The following is a 20,019-nucleotide window of genomic DNA, read 5'->3' on the forward strand; positions in this document are numbered from 1 at the left end:
AAAGGTATCTAACCATACTGAATCAGAGTCCATGGTGAATCACAGTCCAGGTTATTTTGCTAGACACAGATGAAATTTACCTTCAGAAGAGTGGAACAGGAATTTGCTGACTCCCTCACAATCACGTGAGCACGTAAAACAACTCAGACTAGTTAGATGATGTGCCTGAAAGAACAAGCTATGGACAACTACAGGTTGTGTTGCTGTAGAAAACAGAGTCCAATTCAACGTAATTTATTCCTGCATCGTAAATGCTGAGAAATGTGAAAGCGCCACACCAACAAGAAAGTGCTGTATCAATTTCAGGTAATACGTCCTAAGGTAAAATAAGGCACTAAACTAATGGCTTCCATGACTTGGCAATAAAAGTTGACAAAGCCAACGACTTCTTGTTTAATTCTTTTCCAACGCTACAGACACAGTTCTGCTTTCACCTTCATTACACTTTCATATGGTTTCAGCAGGGGATATACTTCCTCTTCCAAGAATCTCTGCACCTGCCAAAAAGAAAAGCAAATGTAAGACAAAAGAAAATGTAAAGATGGAAGTTTTGCTAACGCTTTTTTCAAAGTCAGTTTATATCACTGAGACCGAATTTGATAAAGCTTTTACCCCACCACTGAGTATTTCTTCACTGCCTGTCAGAAATCTCTCCCTAGACAGAGGCAGCTCAACCCACCATGCCTACATGTTTCCCCACAAACGAGCCCAGCCTGTCCTTTCAGTTGGTCTCATCATCGTCCACCCAGTACCCAAGCTGAAATCATCACGGCTTCTTCTCTCATCTTCATTCAACCTGCCAAGGCTCTAACTTCCTGAAGAGTCCTCCAATCTCTCCCCTCATCTGCATCTACCACTGCCTTGGCTCAACGTCCTCATCATCTACTGCTTGGCCGCCTGCAGCAGCTTCCTTACTGGTCTCCAACCTCCAGTTTAAGTCTCTCAAATCCAAAACAAACTTGGAGTCTGTCTCCAACTTTAAATCCTGTAATTACTTCTGGGTACTTGCTACCCCAGCAACAATCAAATGATTGTAGTTTCTCTCCCATGTTGGATGTCTATCTACTTGCCAACTCCTACTTTTCCCTAAGATTCAGCTCAGATGTCAAGTCTTCCAAGAGTCTTTCCCAACCTCTCCTATTCTCCTTTGTGATCCCTAAAAAGAATATGCTTCCCTCAACTCCTACAGGCACTGCTTGGTATTATAATGACCTTTTTACAAGCTTTTACCACTAAGTTTTGAGCTCCCTGAAGATGAGAATTATCTTTAAAGCCCCAGAATGAAGCACAGTACCTGAATACAAACTGAGCACCCAGTTGGCATTCGTAAATGTTTTTGAATTAGCTCTTGCAGTCTCCAAAAGACCAAGGGGAAAAATGATAAACATTTACTGAATACCTACTACGCGTCAAGCACTGTGCTAGGCCTTTTAATTCACAATACCACCACCCCATGAGATGTATACATTTTTTTAAAGTTTATTTAATTATTTTGAGAGAGAAAGAGAGAGAACATGTGTGTGTGCAAGCGGGGAAGGGGCAGAGGAAGGAGAGAATCCCAAGCAGGCTCCATGCTGTCAGCCCAATGCAGGGACCTACTACGTTAACCATGAAATCATGACCTGAGGTGGACACTCAACCGAATGAGCCACTCAGGCACCCTGAGATGCATATTATCCTGTCAGCCAATGAAAGCCAGAAGTCAGGAATGAACCTGACTGATCTGAGGGTAAAACCCAATCTTTGTCCATTATACCACATGCTCCAAACCAAAAGAGAATTCAGAGAAATCCACAGGGGGAAATAAAGCAGTTCAATACAACCAAACCTTCACATTTTAGCCTGCTCTGAATTCTTTCTGCCTAGCCTCATTTTTATCAGACTTCTTATTTTATAAGAAACATTAAAGACTGTATTCCAGGTTCTGTGGCCCAGCAGTGTAAAAAGAGGGCATTTGGGGAAACTTCTAGTGCCACAGAAGTGTTCTGGTGCTTACCTGTTGAGAGGCACGACCTGTAAAAGAAGAAGGATCCAGCAGACGGTCCAACTGGGAGTGAATGGGACTGAAGTAGGCATCAGCCTGGATTCGCTCTATGAGGTCATTGTCACCTCCTTCCTGTTTGACCACAGCAGCTGCCTGCTGGGAAAGCACTCTAATTTTCTCATGGCAATCCTAGGAAGACAGTGGGGTATTGTTGATTCACTTACTAACAGGACATCTGATCATCATAACCATCATCCAATACCACAACTATGCTGTCTATCTATGGCTGGTACACAAAGCCCACCCACCCACTCCCCACCCAGGCTGAGGAAGTTCCCCTCACAGTCTAATTCCATCAAGATCTCAACCCTCCGAACATAACCTAGGATGAACCTGAAGTAAATGCCCATCTTGTGCTGGCTTTTTTTTTTTTTTTTTAGTTTAATTATTTTGAGAGAGATAGAGAGAGCAAGCAAGGGAGGGGCAGAGAGAGAGAGGGGACAGAGGATCCGAAGCAGGCTCTGTGCTGACAGCAGTGAGCCCGATGCGGGATTTGAACTCATGAACTGTGAGATCATGACTTGAGTCAAAATCAGATGCTTAACTGACTGAGCCGCCCAAGTGACTCTTGTGCTGGCTCCTCTAACAGCTCGTGAACCACGTGCTCTGTCGTGCCCACTTCCCATCATTTCCTATTACAAATTCAGACCTTATTCCTTTGCTAAGAGTGGACCTTTCCTACAAGTGATAAAGTGATTCACTTTTAACAAACCAAGTTCACCGTAATCACCCTCCAGAGATGAGCCTGCTCTATGGCAGAATATGGTCACTGTTCTGTACCAATACCACGACCGAGGGCAGATGACAGAAATGCTTTCATTCTTAAGGGAGGAGAGGAGGACTAAAGGTGCCCTTTCAATTTATCCAGGAGCATAAGGGGTTAACAAACCTGGCGGTTACCCCCAGCTTTCACCATGGCCATGATGATGTTCTCTGTGGCCATGAAAGGCAACTCTTGCCGAATGCGCCGTTCAATTACCTAGAAGAATGAACGAAGGGCTAAGATGCCTCACAGTTACAAAGTCATACACACAGTAAGAGATCAACTGTGACCAGCAAAATACAGAGAAGGACATGAACTACCATATCTATGAAGACAGAGGGTAGAATGGATCGTTTCAATCTGCATTTCAGTTTTCTTTCTAATTTAAAGTATTATTTTCATTTAAAGAAGGAAAAGCAATTTAAATACACTTTTAAAAGTTGCTTCATTGGGAAGATTTATAAAACCTCAACTTTGTTAAATTTCAGTGCCCCACCTCAAGAGCCAAGTATATAATGGGAACGAACCATCTGCCTCAGGTACCTAAAAACAGGCAAAAGAAACAGTCTACTCTGCCAGTCACACCACAGCTGATGATTCATGAAGCTCATGAACAGCTGAAGCCAATTCAAAGTATTTCCTTTTCTCTTTTTTATAAACGTTGTCTATGGATTCCAGAGTTAGTTCTCTAGAGCCACGTCACAACCTGAAGAATGAGCTCTGGTCAGGAACAACTCCTACTGGACTAGAATGCAGATCACCAAACATACTTACTCCAGAGCAGAAGATTATACTCACCCTCCCACATTCCAACCCCCACCCCAATATTTTGCTTTTTAATTGAGGCTTACTTTGGGGTACACCACCAATCCTTCAGAAATGTTCTGCAGCGTATTCAATATAGTATCTGCGGTGAGAAATGCCTCGGCCAAACAGATACGTCTAGAAAACAAATAGCCGTTCAGTTATCTCTTTAAGCAAATATCAATTTCAGTGAAATATAGGGTGTGTCCCAAGAAGCTGCCGTACTGACTTCTCATGCTACGTGTACTACTTGGACAACTTCCTTTAATCTCATGACTTTGGCTCTACCCCCAATATCCTGATGACTCTCAAATCCATCACCCCTTGTCCAGACCACCTGCCTAAAAGCCAGCTCACATACCAAACTGGAGAAGCTCTACCTGGTTGGTCTGTAGGTACCTCAAACCCAAACTGGATCCAGTCACTTCTCCACTGCCTCCTGCTTACCATCTCAAACCTACTCTTCTTCTCCCTGTGGCTCCCATCTTCAGTAAATGGCACTTGTACCCCATCACCGATCTTAACACTCACTCCTATCAGCCACCAAGGCCGGCCAATCTGCCACTGATTTTATACCCATATGCTTCTTCTCTAATCACATGAGCACCGTGCCAGTATGGACTTCAGTTTTTAAAAATAGCCTCTTAACTTGTCCTGACCAGATCCATATCCCCTTAAAACTGGTTCTCCCAATTGTTGCAGGGTGTTTTAGCAGGCACATATGATTAGGTCACACCCTGCTGAAAAATATTTAATGGCTGACTTCTGAATGGGTTCACATGTCTTATTTTCATAAATGCCTTATTCCCTGGATTACACACAGATCCCAGAGAACTAGCTTAACTATATATCCTTTTCCCCTCAAATTCTAATACAATGCAAGCAAACCAGAATAACGTGACTCTGCTTTAAATAAGTATATATACAGGGGTGCCTGGCTGGCTCAGTTGGTGGAGCACATGGCTCTTGGATCTCAGGGTTCTAAGTTTGAGCCCCATGTTGGGTATAGAGATTATTTAAAAATAAAATCTTTAGGGACACCTGGGTGGCTCAGTCGATTAAGCATCTGACTTCGGCTCAGGGCACAATCTCATGGTTCATGGGTTCGGGCCCCACATCAGGCTCTTTGCTGTCAGTCCAGAGGCTGCTTTGGATCCTCTGTCTGCCCCTCCCCTGCTCACACTCTCCCTATCTCTCAAAAATAAATACACATAAAGAAATTTTTTTAATAAATAAAAAAAAATTTTTTAAAAAAAATTTTTTTTTTCAACGTTTTTTATTTATTTTTGGGACAGAGAGAGAGCATGAACGGGGGAGGGGCAGAGAGAGAGGGAGACACAGAATCGGAAACAGGCTCCAGGCTCCGAGCCATCAGCCCAGAGCCCGACGCGGGGCTCGAACTCACGGACCGCGAGATCGTGACCTGGCTGAAGTCGGACGCTTAACCGACTGCGCCACCCAGGCGCCCCAATAAAAATTTTAAGTAAGCAGAAAATCATGTGCATGTTGGTACCCTGTTCACAGCTACAAATTACTTCTGACCCATCTCATACCGAACCACCATATAATTGTGGCAAGACGTCACAGCTGACGTAACTACCTCCAGCACAGTAACTAAACTTTTCAGGGCCTACAGAGACCATCATATACTAGCTGTGATCCATAATCATGTTTTACCTCATTGCTTGTCACACAGACTTTACTCCCCCGTGCTACCTACTAGTAACTCCCTCTTCTTTCTCCTGCCTTTATGCTTGTATAGATGCTTCCAATCCTGTCTTAAAGGTCTTTTAAAAATGCCTAGATTTCTTGAGTCTTAAAGCATTACCTCCTCTGTGAAGCCTTTCCTGACCCCCACACCTAGACTTCCCCTTAGCTCACACAGAGCGTATCTCATACACACTCTGTTCCTACACTCATCATACTGTTCTTTGTATGTTCTTGCCTCCCTGCTAGACTCCATGCTCTGTGAGGACAAGGAGGAAATGCACAGATGCTCAAAACATCCCTCTGCTTCCAGGCTCCTCTTCTGGCCCTCCCCACAACTCACTGTACACGGCACCCCCTTTTACTGACCGATTGGCACTATCATCCAGCGTGCGCTCGAACCACTGCACAGATGCCGTCTGCAGCGGGTCGACGATGAGGGTCATGAGGTGACGGGCAAGGCTACAGCAGCGCTCGGAGCGCATAGGGTTCCGCTTGTATGGCATCGCACTTGAGCCTGCCACGTACAAGGACGAGAAGCAAAGGCAGAGAGACTTCAGAGGACAATGAGTGCCCAGGCACGCTGCTGGGCGAGCTGTCAACACCCGCCCACGGGCCCCGTGGCATTTCTGTGGTGCTCCCAGGTCTCCACACAACACTCACCAATCTGCTGTTTTTCAAAGGGTTCCTCCATCTCCTTGAGGTTTGCCAGGAGTCGTATGTCGGTACAAATCTGGGAAGAAAGGGCCACAACGATGTGCAGAACTCTGGGAGTAGGGGCTAGGCTGATGGAGGTGAGCTCACCTCCCCAACAGATCCTGGAGAGTATCTCATTCAGACTTCTCCAGGCTCCTGAAGAGCAGGGATAACAAGTAAAGGAGCATGGAAACACTTCTGTGAAACGTGGCTGCAGACAGCACGGAAAGACGACGCCAGGTGAACTTTAATGAGAACGCAGAATCCAGTCCTGTCCTTTAAGACACCTTAAGAGGCTTCACCCACAGGCCCCAGATGGTGAAAAATGAAGTCTGACATCTCTTGAGAGATGCGACTGAACAAAACTCTGAGGCCAATTCCTTCTGTTTGTGCAAAGCTCTCATCCCAGCCCCACAAACTGCTGCCACCACTCACCTTGTGCACGGATGCCCCCAAGCTAGCCAGCACAGACAGCACCTCAATATCCACTTTTCGTGTATAGGTCTGCCCTGTGATGATGAAAGCCCTAGAAATAAATTGAAAAGAGCCGTACTTAAAAATATTTCAAAATGTGACTATGTCAAACAAATGAGCAAAAACCGACCCTGAGCAAAAGCTTGGTCTCACTGGTATACTGAGTCACACGGAGCCCAGATGACCTCACTGATAACCTGCTCCTGGAACAAATTGTTCTTCCACCCTTTTTACTAACACCCATGCCCCAGAAGGAAGGGTGGTCCTGTGCACCCGTGTCCTCACAGCCCGATGGAAATGCCTGCAAGAAGGAGCCATGGTGGAGCCTGGCAGCCCTCAAGGGAAATGGTCAGATTTAGATGAATCCATCGGAGACCTCAACATGGGTAAGACTATTTCCTACTTCCTTATAGATTATCAGAAAACAGAATCTAGACTATACAAAAATAAAACCCAGGAGGTAAAAGGAAATGGGTAGGGACGTCTGAGTGGCTCAGTCGGTTAAGCGTCCGATTTTGGCTCAGGTCATGATTTCACAGTTCGTGAGTTCCAGTCCTGCGTCAGACTCTGTGCTGACAGCTCGGAGCCTGGGGTCTCTTCAGATTCTGTGTCTCCTTCCCTCTGTGCCCTTCCCCTGCACGTGCTCCGTCTCTCAAAAATAAAACAAACATTTAAAAAAAAAAAAAAGAAAAGAAAAAAGGAAACGGGTAGAAGAACAAAGGAAGAAAAAGGGTCAAATTTAGAGGTACACTGAACACGGGCCTTCCATCACTTAACAGTGAAGCCAACACCTTTCCCACTTACCTACCTTTTAAATCCTGCCTTTTCTGTCACTATCTTGTCAAGCTGCTCTACCTTGGAAGAAAAAGACATCCTTATAGAAATCCAGGTGTGACCAGTATGAGAATATCTCAATGTCCTGCCCTGATTTCGATCCTTGGTGCCCCTTTCGATCCAAAGACTCCACTCATCCCAGGATCCATCTCTCCGCCCATCCTAGAAGTCAGCTTTGTCCTTGGTGCCCGCACCACTGAGCTTCCATGTCCCCTTGCTGCTCTCAGAATACCTTCTGGTCATCTCCCTCGAAGAGCTGCAGGAAGCTGGCCTGAGTGCCTGTGGTGCCTTTCACTCCCCGGAAGCGCAGGTCATCTCGGACACGCTTCAAATTCTGGAGGTCCATGCAAAGATCCTGAATCCAGAGACAGCAACGTTTCCCAACTGTGGTCAGCTGAGCAGGCCTGAAAATGACCCAAAGAGGACACACACAAGTCTCAAACCAAGGACTTACTTCATAAAAGCTTCACTCCCTCTTCAAACAATTACTGCTACCCCTGGAAAGAGGAAGAATTCAGGTAAGAGACAGAGACCTGTCTCTTACCAGAGTGAAGAAGTGTGAGCAAGTGAGCAATAGTTATGATTCAATGTCATTTACAAATATTCAATGATTACGAAACTAAGATCTCCTAACATAGCTCTTTCTTTATCGTCAAGAGGCAATATATGGGCAGGGACAACGCCTGTTTTGTTTGTCCCCAGGCTTTGGCAAGTCAAATATACCCATGTAACAAACATTTGCCAAATAGCTAATGTGTTCTTGGTTTTGAAAATACCATGAACAAGGAGCACCTGCTGGCTCAGTCAGTTGGGCAGCCAGCCGACTCTTGATCTCGGCCCAGGTCAAGACCTCATGGTGGTGGAATCGAGCCCCACACTGGGCTCTGCACTGAGCATGGCGCCTGCTTGGGATTCTCCCTCTCCCACTCACGCCCTGTCTCTCAAAATAAACAAACATAAAAACAACAACAACAAACAAAACAGACAAGGTTCCTGTCCAATGGAGCTCACGTTGTAGTGGAAACAAGTAAATAAAGTGACCGTTGATTTTTTTTTATCAGAAATTTGAAAAAATAAAATGATGAGGACACTGGAGAATGCCACTCTAGACTGGCAGTAAAGGAAGGCCTTTATGAGGAGACAAGGTTTGATAAGGAAGCAGCCATGCTGTGGACAACAACCCTAAAACATACATAACCCAAGGACTCTTAACCTAACAGCTAATGGCTTTGCTCGCCGTCCAAAGTCTAAATCAATTTATTGCCAGTCTGTTTCTGAACATAAAGCATAATAATGAGAACAAACTGCAATGATGTTGGAGTTTTTTGTTTTTTTTTTTTAATATTTATAATGTTTATTTTTGAGAAAGAGAGACAGAGTGCAAGCAGGGAGGGGCAGAGAGAGAGGGAGACATAGAATCGGGAGCAGGCTCCAGGCTCTGAGCTGTCAGCACAGAACCCAACGTGGGGCTCGAACTCACAAACCGTTAGATCATGACCTGAGCCAAAGTTGGACACTTAACCGACTGAGCCACCCAGGCGCCCTGATGGGGAGTTCTAATAAATGACCTAGCTCATTCCAAATGGATTCATTCTCCTATCAGGCTAACAGTATGAACCGTGGGCAAACATGAAGGCACATCATGAGACGATATATCCCCAAATTAATTTCATGGTAGTTTTCTAGCTAACCCTTGCTAACAGATTACTGGTACAAGCAAAGAATGAACGGATGGACTTGCATGGATCTGTTCACAGCAACACTGTACACAATAGCCACAAAGTGGAGACAACCCAAATGTCTATCAAACTAAAGAATGGACAAACAAAACTTGGTATATCCACCATTTTGGCTATAAAAAGAAATGAATGTGCTACACGCCACAATATGGATGAACACTGAAAACACTAAGTGAATGAAGCCAGTCATACCAAGATAAATATTTTATGATTGCATTTAAATAAAATGTCCAGAGTAGTGCCTGGCTGGCTCAGTCAGTTAAGTGTCCGACTTCAACTCAGGTCATGATCTCCTGTCATGGTTCAAGGATTCGAGTCCTGCATGAGGTTCTCTGCTGTTAAGTGCGGAGCCCGCTTCGGATCTCTGTCTCCCTGTCTCTCTGCCCCTTGCCACCCCCTCCTCTAGCTCTCAAAAAAGAAACACTAAAAAAACATTTTAAATAAAATATCCAGAAGAGACAAATCCATAGACAGAAAATAGATCAGTGATGGCAAGGGGCTAGGTAAGGGGGGAATGGTAATAACTAAATGGGTATGGGTTTTCTGAAGGGTGATGGAAATATTCTGAAATTATATAATATACTGGTGACTGTAAATAAATCTGTAAGTATACTAAAAATCCGTAAATATACTAAAAACCACTAAGTGTACACTTTTTTTTTTTTAACGTTTATTTATTTTTGAGACAGAGCATGAACAGGGGAGGGGCAGAGAGAGAGGGAGACACAGAATCTGAGGCAGGCTCCAGGCTCTGAGCTGTCAGCACAGAGCCCGATGCGGGGCTCGAACCCACGGACTGCGAGATCACGACCTGAGCCGAAGTTGGCCGCTTAACCGACTGAGCCACCCAGGCGCCCCACTAAGTGTACACTTAAAAAGGGTGAGTTTTATGGTATGTGAACTGTATCTCAATAAAGCTGCTTTTTTTTTTTAAGTAGGCACTATACCCAACGTGGGCCTTGAACTCACAACCCTGAGACCAAGAGTCACATGCTCTACCGACTGAGCCAGCCAGGTGCCCCAAAGCTGCTTCCCTTTGACTGCAGGAACTGACCCACACTGATGTGATCTCATGCACCAATACCATTTTCTGAGTGCTTAATGCCTGCTAACAGTGGCAGCAGATACGTCTCTCATCACGCTACCCCCAGAGGAATACTGGGAGGCCCACAACTCTCCAGTGCTCACAGGAAAGGGAGAGGAGTCGTGACTCAGGTAATGCTAGGGAGCCAGCACGAGGCAACATTTGTCATGGCCAGCCCCAACACACCTTGCACTGACTCCTCATGAACAATTTCTTCAGGTTTCTGCGACAAGTGCAGGCCCTAACATTAAGGAAGATTAGACTCAACAGATTTTCCTCAATGTTAGGAGACAGTGTCTTCATCGCCATAGCAATATCCCACCAAGATGTAAGGCAGATGCTAACACACCACTACTCAAATATCATCACTTGAAACCTGCTACTAGCATTCCAAAAATGACATTATCTACTTTGAAAAGGATTTTACTTGGTAATTATAAAAATACTTGAACATTTTACACATCAAAAATACAAAATAGGGAAAAATTTAATTATCCTATTACCTCATAAACCAGAGTAATTAATATTTGCATCTTGGTGTAATTTCTTCCAATCTTTGTACAATTCATATGCTGTCTTTATCCCAAAACAGTAACCTACGCACATTTCCACAATAGGAGTCTTATAAGCAGCATTTTAACAGCTACATGTTATTCAAGCCTATGAATATACTATATCTCATTTAATTCTTCTCTTATTGTGGACAGCTAGATTGTTTCCGGTGCTTACTATCATAACCAATATTTTAACAAAGATCTTTGCACGTAAGACTTTTTGCATAATTTAGATTACTTACTTCAGTAGGAGTCTCAAAAACAGAATTACTAAATCAATGAGCATGAATACTTTCAAACGCTCTTGATCCGTATTTCCCAATGTTCCCCAAATGAACTCTCACCAGTATAGCTTTTAAGGTAGGGACCAGGTCCATTCCTCATAAGCATCCTAAGTTATTTGCTTAAACTATTTTTTTTAAGTGTTTATCCATTTTTGAGAAAGAGACAGAGATAGAACCGTGGAGTAAGGCCAGAAAGAGAGGGAGACACAGAATCTGAAGCAGGCTCCAGGCTGTCAGCACAGAGCCCAACATGGGGCTTGAACTCATGAACCACGAGATCATGACCTGAGCTGAAGTTGGACACTTAACTGACTGAGCCACCCAGGCACCCCTTAAACTATGTTTTGAGTTTCTTCACCTCCAGCTTCCGTGGAGAAGGGAAACTGAAGGAAGAAATGAAAGCCAAATGCATACCAACAAGCCCAAATCCCGAGAAGTAATCACATCACTTACTGGAAATGTGTGAAACCTAAGGTAGGAAGGCTGGCTCGTTCCTTAGCAAAGTCAGCAAGCCGAGAGATCACTCTGGCAAGCTGTAAGAAAGACCATGTGATAGAAACAGGGTGAGTTCAGGGTAAGCTCGTTATATAATCAGGAACTAAACTTTCAGACAATTTAATATAAAATTAGATCTCCAGCCTGTGGAAGGCAGAGACATTAGCTTTTTATCTTTGTATCCCAAAATGCCTTGAAGATTTAAGAGCAACCAATGTTTGATAAGTGAGTTGATTATCTAAAAAGTCATGAACTTATTCTGCACAATTTTAAGACCACTAACATGCTCATGCAGGGAAAACAGGACAAAATCATGAATCTGACCCAATGTCAACAACATGCTGCTGGTTAACTGCCTTTATTAAAAGACTACGTTTTGTTTTTTAAAGGTATTTATTTATTTTGAGAGACAGCACATGAGAACAGGCAGTGGAGGGGCAGAGACAGAGAGAATCCCAAACAGGCTCCACACTGTCAGCACAGAGCCCAACGTGAGGCTCGATCTCATCAACTCTGAGATCATGACCTGAGTTGAAACCAAGAGCCGGACACTTAACCGATTGAGCCACCCAAGGGCCCCAAAAGGCTAGATTTTAAAAAGGATTCACTTAGAGCATTTTTACTCAAAAAGACAATTCGTTCTACAGATGAGATATAGGATCATTCACCTGACTAAAGAATAATCTATTTATATTCACATTGCATTGATTTATTCGTAAGTGGTGCCCATCTACTATCATGGGGAATCCAGGGCTGGCAGGAAACTTCTGCCAATTCCTTACCTTTGGCAAAAGCAGGTCAAATGCATTTCTGAGAATAATCAGGTCCTGCAAAGGAAAATGCAGTGGTCTCACATTAAACAGCTTTGCTCAAACAATATTATTACACAATACTTTTTGGCCATCACCACTGGGTTTCTCAGCTAGCCACCTACCTCACTATTAGCAACCCTCTGTGCAATTCAGAAGATGCTAACAGAAGTTGTTCTTTTCAGATTATTATTTTAAAAGCACATCAACCTAGAGAGCAGTACTTCTGGGATCTCTAAGGAACAAAACCTTTATACTCCTAAAGGCCAATTTATGTGGTAACTAAAATGACGGGAAAACAGTTATGGGCAAACTTTCATCCTGAATATTGTGAAGATGTCCAGGTCAACAAGCTTTCTATCTTTCCAAAAGGAGTGCCTGAGTATCTGAGAAGCTTCCATGGGGCACATTCCATTAGCCTTCTGTCCTTTTTCCACATCTACCATTGCTAACAACAACAAAAAAGACATGAACCAGAACATCAAGGTTTAGGAAGTTTAAAGCTGTTCTTGAGGAAAATAAGAGATGTGTTTCAGGCAACTCCAATACAAATTGCTGAGCCCAACTTATACAATACAGTGGGTATTCAAAAAAAAGTGTATTCCCCCATGAGAAAGGATTGTTCTTCTTCTATTATGTGAGTAATACACATACAGATGCCTTTTATTAGGTACCACTTGAGACTGAAAGCATTTGGGGCAACTTAAAAATTAGTGGCTTCTTTCTGAATTGGAAGTGTATCTGGAATCAAACTTCTGGTCCCACGGGCACAGCATGATTAAGAGGACAGCTTTGGAGCCATCCTCCCTGGGCTTGATTCTTATCTAGCTGTGTGACATTAGGCAAGTTCTTCAACTTCTCTTTAAGTATCCTCATCTGTAGAGACAGGGATCATAAAGCTAGATCCCAAAGACTACATATTCTGATTCCATTTCTATGACATTACCAGAAAAGGCAAAACTACAGAGAAAGAAAGCAGATCAACGGTTGTTTGGGTTGGAAAGCAGGAGTGGGAAGTGACTGCACACGGGTACGAGAACTTTTTAGAGTGAGGGATGCGTTGTAAAACTGGAGCATAGTGAAGGTTGAACTGCATAAATTTACTAAAACTCACTGAACCACACACTTAAGATGGGTAAATTTATGGCATGTAAACTGCACCTCAAAAAGCTGTTTAAAAATGGAGATAAAAGGACCTTTTTCACGGTTCTTGTGAAGAATACAAGAAGTCATACACACAAAGTGCTCAGAATAGTGCCAAGCACTTGGTAAATTCTTAGGAAAATTATTACTTTTCATGAAAGATATTACTTTTTTATGTTTGAGGATAAGCTGCTTCTGCTAATTAAGTTTCACGTAAGAATCATAATGTAATTCTTTCTTTTCAGACGTTACAGCAAAGAGTTATAAAGGACTTCGGAAAGAAAATTACCTTGCCACTAAAACACTAAGACCTTGGCTTATGCCCAAACAGCCAATGCAGAAACAGTATCTGCAGGTCTTATTTTATGGAGGTCATGAGAGGCTTACAGTTTAGATTGGAAGGATAACAAAAGCAGAAAATTCCTCAGTGTTAAGATACCCCTAAAACTAAAGATTTATGGAGTCACTTCCTATAACTAGACAAAAATCAAATAGAATTTATAAATCCATTATGAAGACCGAGTCCTAAGTGGAAACAAAACACAGGTTCCTACTGTATTATCTCCAACATAGCAGGAGGTGGCTCCAAGGTGAATTATAGCAGCAGCTTTTGGGCAGCAGTGGCCAAACGTGTGCACGTGAGCCATCACATCATGTCGTAACTGTTTCTCTTCCTCAGCTGCCATCTTGAAGTCGATGTTGTCCAGGTTTGATTTCATCTCCTGGATTTGTTCATCTGTGATAGGCAAACCCAACGTCTGCAGAACAGGCAAAACAAAATACCTCAAGCGTCACAATGACTTGAAGTGACACCAAGAAATACATTGGTTCATGTTAGCATTTATGTCCCGCCTCCCAATTCTTTTTTTTTTAATTTTGTTTTTTTAATGTTTGTATTTATTTTTGAGACATAGAGAGACAGAGCATTGAGCAGGTAAGGGGCAGAGAGAGAGGGAGACAGAATCTGAAGTAGGCTCCAGGTTCCAAGCTGTCAGTACAGAGCCTGACGCAGGGCTCGAACTCTCAACCACGAGATCATGACCTAAGCCCAAGTCAGATGCTCATCCGACTGAGGCACCCAGGCGCCCCCCACCTCCCAATTCTTAAATTAAGATTTGGGGCAACTAAAAGAACATGGGTGGGGAAGGGCAAGGTTTTCTTAATGAATCATGGTAAGTTACATTCTAAGTAAACACCAAAATATACAACAATGTACATTTTGTGTATTTCAACAATGTAATTCTGATCTTTGTTCCCTCTGCCCTTGTATCTCTTCCTGGCTCACACAGTCTGGTCTTTGGGCTCAAATGTTACCTCCTCAAAGAGGTCTTTCCTGATGCCAATGTGAAATATTCTTCTTATATGTCACTCTTCTATTCCTTTAGCCTAAATTTATTTAGAGCACTTATCACCACATGACATTTCTTACAAATGCATTAGCCTGTCCCTCCCCCTATAATGTATACTCCACAAGAGAAGAGCCTTGTTGTATTTATTGCTTACCCCTTAGTGGTTGGCATGTAAGTGCCCCAGGTGTGGGATCCAGGCCACAGCTTTACATTTGACCCAGACAGATTTACTTCAAGAAATGAAAATTAAGAATGTTGTAAGTGGTTTTGCCAACAAATTACGTACAGCAAATTCACTAAAACAACGCCTTTGCAGGATATTATTGAGAAAATAAACACATCAACAGCTTACATTCATCCACCACTGGAAAAGTCAGGCCGGCAAAGAGCAGCTTGCAGCCCAGGCAGCTCAGACCCCTGGATCCAAGAGCTAAACATATAGACTGGTGAAATTTATTCAAACGTCACTTGAAATTCCCAAGTCCTGGCCTTGGGAAGGATCTTGCGTCTTAGACCTGTCTTGTCCGAGATGGTGGCTACTTGCCAGATGTGGCTATTTACATCTAAAATGGTTAAAGTGGGGCAGCTGGGTGACTCAGTCAGTTGGGCTTCTGAGTTCGGCTCAGGTCATAATCTGGCAGGTTCGCGCTCCACATCGGGCTTGGAGCTGGTAACTGGGAGCCTGGGGCCTACTTCAGATTCTACGTCTCCCCCTCTCTCTGCCCCTCCCCCACTCGCGCTGGGTCTCTGTCTCAAAAATAAACACTAAAAAAATTGTTTTTAAATAATAATAAATTTTAAAAAATAATAAAATGGTAAAAAGTAAAAATTCAGTTTCTTGGTCACACTAGCCACATTTCAAAAGCTCAGTAGCCACACTGAGCAAAACTGCCTCGAAGTGTCTGTTAGCCAGTAGATAGGGCACCTCGGGCCTCCTTCCAAAGCAAAGCAACAGGGGGCAGTGTGGCCAAACTGTTTCTTATCCCCAAGCAATGCATCTTGTCAAAATTCATCCCCCACTCTTGCTTTTCTGCATTCCTCCTAATCTTTAAAAAATTTTTTTAATGTTTATTTTTGAAGGAGAGAGAGACAGACTGTGAGTGGGGGAGGGGCAGAGAGAGAGAGAGACAGACAGACAGACAGACAGAATCTGAGGCAGGCTCCAGGCTGAGCTGTCAGCACAGAGCCTGACGCAGGGCTCGAACCCACAAACCGTGAGATCATGACCTAAGCCGAAGTCGGACGCTCAACCGACTAAGCCACCGAGGCACCCCTCTCCTAATCTCTTATTCCTCAAATTTTTGTCTTAACTACTAAATTATTACGTAGTTCCTGCTAATTTTAAAAAATTTTTAATGTTTATTTTTGAGAGAGAGACAGAGTATGAGCGGGAGAGGGGCAGAGAAAGAGGGAGACACAGAATCTGAAGCAGGCTCCAGGCTCTGAGCTGTCAGCACAGAACCTGACGTGGGGCTCGAACCCATGAACCGCGAAATCATGACCTGAGCTGAAGTCGGATGCCTAACCAACTGAGCCACCCAGGCACCCCTAGTTTATGCTAATTTTGACACCCTACAAGATAATCCAAACGCAGGAGATTATACCAACATTGTATGCATTTCAGGCAATGTGCACACTGGCCAGAGGAAAGAACACATATTCAGACTCTACATTTCAATTCCAGCTTCATTTACTAGCTGCGGTGATCCTGAAAGTCTGGTTTTTTTTGTTTTTTCAACTTTATTTTTTTTTTTTTAAATTTTTTTTTTCAACGTTTTTTGTTTTTTATTTTTGGGACAGAGAGAGACAGAGCATGAACGGGGGAGGGGCAGAGAGAGAGGGAGACACAGAATCGGAAACAGGCTCCAGGCTCCGAGCCATCAGCCCAGAGCCTGACGCGGGGCTCGAACTCACGGACCGCGAGATCGTGACCTGGCTGAAGTCGGACGCTTAACCGACTGCGCCACCCAGGCGCCCCTGTTTTTTCAACTTTAAAAAAAATGTTTATTTATTCGTGACAGGCAGAGTGTGAGTGGAGGAGGGGGAGAGAGGGAGAGGGAGGGAGAGAGAGAGAGAGAGAGAGAGAGAGAGAGAGAGAGAGAGAGGGAGAGGGAGATACAAAATCTGAAGCAGGCTCCAGGTTCTGAGCTGTCAGCAGAGCCCAGTGCGGGGCTGGAACTCACGAACCGTGAGATCATGACCTGAGCCAAGGCCGGACACTTAACCTACTGAGCCACCCAGGTGCCCCATTCTGCAAAGTCTTTGAATGCCACTACCCTCGTCTATATAACAGAGTATCATATGAAATGGAAAAGAGTACATAACAGTACATGATAAATGACCACACACTACTGATGTCCCTTTCTACCCATTATTGTCTGAGCCAATAGTTTATGAAGTCTCTCTGTGCCTCCATTCCATCACCCGTAAAACATCCGTAAAATAGTTACAGTACAGTGTTATTTTGAGGATTAATGAGGTATTAATATGCCAAGTCTTAAGATAGTGTCTTGGCAGGCATGATAAACGTGTCTATTATTATGTCATTTACTTTTTTTGAGCAGGCATGATAGGAGTGTCTATTGTTATGTCACTTAATTTTCTTGAGCACACTGATGGGGAGGGGAAAAATCTAGGAAGCGTTCCCTGTTTGGGGAGTTCCTCTGTACTTGGGTCCCAGGCACATACTGTTTGTTTCCCTGTTTACTGATGCCATTTGAGAAGGCATTGCCATCTGGCTTGTGGCATTTTCCTCTGAAACTTTATAGCTCTCTGGATCACTTTCAGTTTTCTTCAACTCCTCTGGGAAGGCCGCTCTGGAGCTATTTCTGAAAGCGTTGGGCCGAACAGCTCTATATGCAGCTCTTAAAAGAGACACCAGAAAACCCATCTAATAACCCCCTACCCCGATTCTCCCTCCTTAGAGGCAAAGTGCAGTAGAGTGGAGCGAAGACAGTGGCCTAGGAAGCATGAATTTTGTAGGGACAGTCCTGCCATTAACCACACTGAGGCATTGTGAAAGATAAGGTGGCTAAGCTCTCACGCTCTGCATTGAACCCAGGTTCACACCCGGGTACGCTATTAATGGTTCGGAGCAAATAACGCGCTTGGCTATCACCGAGGCTTGATTTCTCCCGTATAATGTGGGGAAAGCACCACCTAGTTTGCAAAGTTTCTATGGGTTAAACGGGAAAAGAAATCAGCACAATAGCACGTAACAAGGGCTCAGGGTCCGTGTTAAGCAGTGTATCCCTGCAGGAATGGCCAAGATAAATCCCTAAAATGACAGCGTGCCTTTCTCGCCGCCTCCTCCGCCTCTAACCCTCCGTGACTCAAAACAAAGGAGGCAACAGGTGTCGGCTCCCGGGCTTCCTGCCCTGACCTTCCTGGGGCCACAGCTCCTCAGAAAAGGGACACCCGGCCGAAAATAGCGGGGCAGCTGCTCCCGGGGGCCAAGCCCAGGCGCGACGCCGAGCCCCGCACGTGCTGGGGCGGGCCCGGCCCCTCATCCCGGTGGCCCATTACCTGCTCGGCCTCCGCCAGCCACAGCCAGAGCTGCCGCCATGTCCGGAATTTGTACCTGTCGCTAAACACGAAGCACATCTCCGGGCTGGCGTAACGGGAGGCAAGCGGCGAGCGGTAGCTGTCGTGCCCGCAGGCCGCCTGCTGTCCCCCACGATCGCCTCCCTCCGCCATCCCGGGCACGCCTCACCACCAGGTCAGGGCAGAACCAGCGAGAGCGGGAGCGGAAGCCCGGGGACGGGACTTCCTCCACGCGGGGCGGAACTTCCTCCACTTGGTCTCGCCCCCGGGCTTCCGGGGACCCGGAGCCTTCAGGGTTGTCGGGTTTCCGCTGCTTGATGTTGAGTATTGTCAAGTTTATCTTCGTGTACAAGAAACGTCATTAGCGCCTCATAAGCTCCTGAGCCGCTGTGTGCCTCAGTGTCCCCATTTGAAGAAAGGTACATTAAGACCAGCCTTTAAGATTGCCGTGAGGTTAGAGTGTTAGATCGATGCCTGGGACGCTCAGAAACCCGTGTGTATTTGCCATTATTAGTTATGGTTGTCGCCCACCCCAGCTTCACCGCCACTGCCTATCTGGCACCGCATGCAGTTCTGAGGAGGAATGAGCGTTTGTTGAGTTCCAAGTGAGCCCCTCGCACGGAACTGCAGTAAAAACTGATTTCAGCCAGTGCTAGAACTGAGACTCCCAGAAGCCGAGTGTCTTGTTGAGTGAGGGTCACCCAACTAGCCACCCGACTTTAGATTTTGCACTTAGTCGCTATGCTGTATAGTTCCCAGCCCACTCCATGCTCGGTCACACCACGACTTGATAAAGGCATTCCCAGCGACCCCCTGTCCTGGAACACCTCTGTTTTCTCAGTACCTCCTACTAAATCAGTCTAGAAAATGTTCCGTAATGATCCCACTCTTTTCTCTGGTTGACCAATAAAAATAACAACCTCTAACATCTGTGAAGGGCTTATTAGGTATCAGGCACTCGTTTTTTACACGTGGTCTCATTTCACCCTGAGGATCCCGAGTGCCTCGAGCAGTATTAGATGAAATAATACAAGTAAAAGGGTGCCTGGTTGGCTCCGGATTTGTACGTTTGAGCCCTACATTGCGTATAGAGATTACTCAAAAATAAAATCTTAAAAAAAAAAATACAGGTAAAGCTCTTGATGCAATGCACAGAGTAATGCTTAATAAGTGGTGGCCATTATTATGATGCCCATTTTGCAGGTAGCAAAACAAAGGCGTGGGGCGGGTGATTGTCTTGGGATTGTTCATGTGGAAGGGGGAAAGCTAGGAGTTATATGCAGGCAGATAGGCTTCAGACACCTGGTTCTTAGCTCCAAATGTTCCCCTTCCTTGATGCTACAGTAGCAGGCATTATGCCGCTCTGAAATAACCAATTTTGAGTTCCTCAGTAGAAGGAGACCTCCCCGGGGAATTCCACTTTGAATTTCCAGCTTGTTTGCTGAGGTGAACTCCGCTTTGCCAGTAACCATGATACTTCAGGGATGTTAAAAGTTGCTGATTAGGGGGTGCCTGGGCTGGCCCAGCCAGTATGTGACTCTTGATTTCAGGGTCATGAGTTCAAGCCCCACTTTAAGTACAGAGCTTACTTAAAAAAAAAAAAAAAAACCAAACCAACAAAAAACCAAGTTGCTGATTAGATCCCAAGGCTTCAAGATCGTGCTTTGGACAATAATTTCTTGTCCTGTCACCTTTCC

At 44.6% G+C, this 20,019-nt stretch overlaps 1 protein-coding gene across 6 annotated transcripts; it reads right to left on the bottom strand.

Annotated features, from left to right (window-relative positions):
- Positions 1–218: 218 nt before the first annotated feature.
- ADSL (adenylosuccinate lyase) lies at positions 219–18,529 on the bottom strand. Of its 6 annotated transcripts, none has more exons than XM_058682130.1 (14): positions 18,360–18,473; positions 14,934–15,009; positions 13,985–14,188; positions 12,261–12,305; positions 11,437–11,516; positions 7,555–7,726; positions 7,297–7,343; positions 6,450–6,540; positions 5,982–6,051; positions 5,688–5,835; positions 3,659–3,749; positions 2,934–3,023; positions 1,997–2,173; positions 219–497 (listed from the first exon to the last, which is right to left on the bottom strand). In XM_058682130.1, the coding sequence occupies exons 3-14, from the start codon at positions 14,147–14,149 to the stop codon at positions 411–413; spliced, it is 1,263 nt and encodes a 420-aa protein (XP_058538113.1). In that variant the 5' UTR covers positions 14,150–14,188; positions 14,934–15,009; positions 18,360–18,473; the 3' UTR covers positions 219–410. The 6 variants fall into 6 exon arrangements, with proteins under 6 accessions (XP_058538113.1, XP_058538111.1, XP_058538112.1 ...); XM_058682128.1 differs by having other exon boundaries at positions 18,305–18,444; XM_058682129.1 differs by lacking the exon at positions 18,360–18,473 and adding an exon at positions 15,132–15,215.
- Between the last annotated feature and the right edge of the window lie 1,490 nt (positions 18,530–20,019).

The sequence above is a fragment of the Neofelis nebulosa genome, chromosome 8 (genome assembly GCF_028018385.1).
Source record: "Neofelis nebulosa isolate mNeoNeb1 chromosome 8, mNeoNeb1.pri, whole genome shotgun sequence".
NCBI classification, from domain to species: Eukaryota; Metazoa; Chordata; class Mammalia; order Carnivora; family Felidae; genus Neofelis; species Neofelis nebulosa.

Coding starts and splice junctions, on each gene's coding strand:
- ADSL (XM_058682127.1), bottom strand. CDS start 18,475: ATGGCGGAGGGAGGCGATCGTGGGGGACAGCAGGCGGCCTGCGGGCAC. Junction 12,306..13,984: donor GCTATGTTGGAGATAATACA/GTAGGAACCTGT, acceptor TTTCCTTTGCAG/GACCTGATTATTCTCAGAAA. Junction 11,517..12,260: donor TTGACCTGCTTTTGCCAAAG/GTAAGGAATTGG, acceptor TCTTTCTTACAG/CTTGCCAGAGTGATCTCTCG.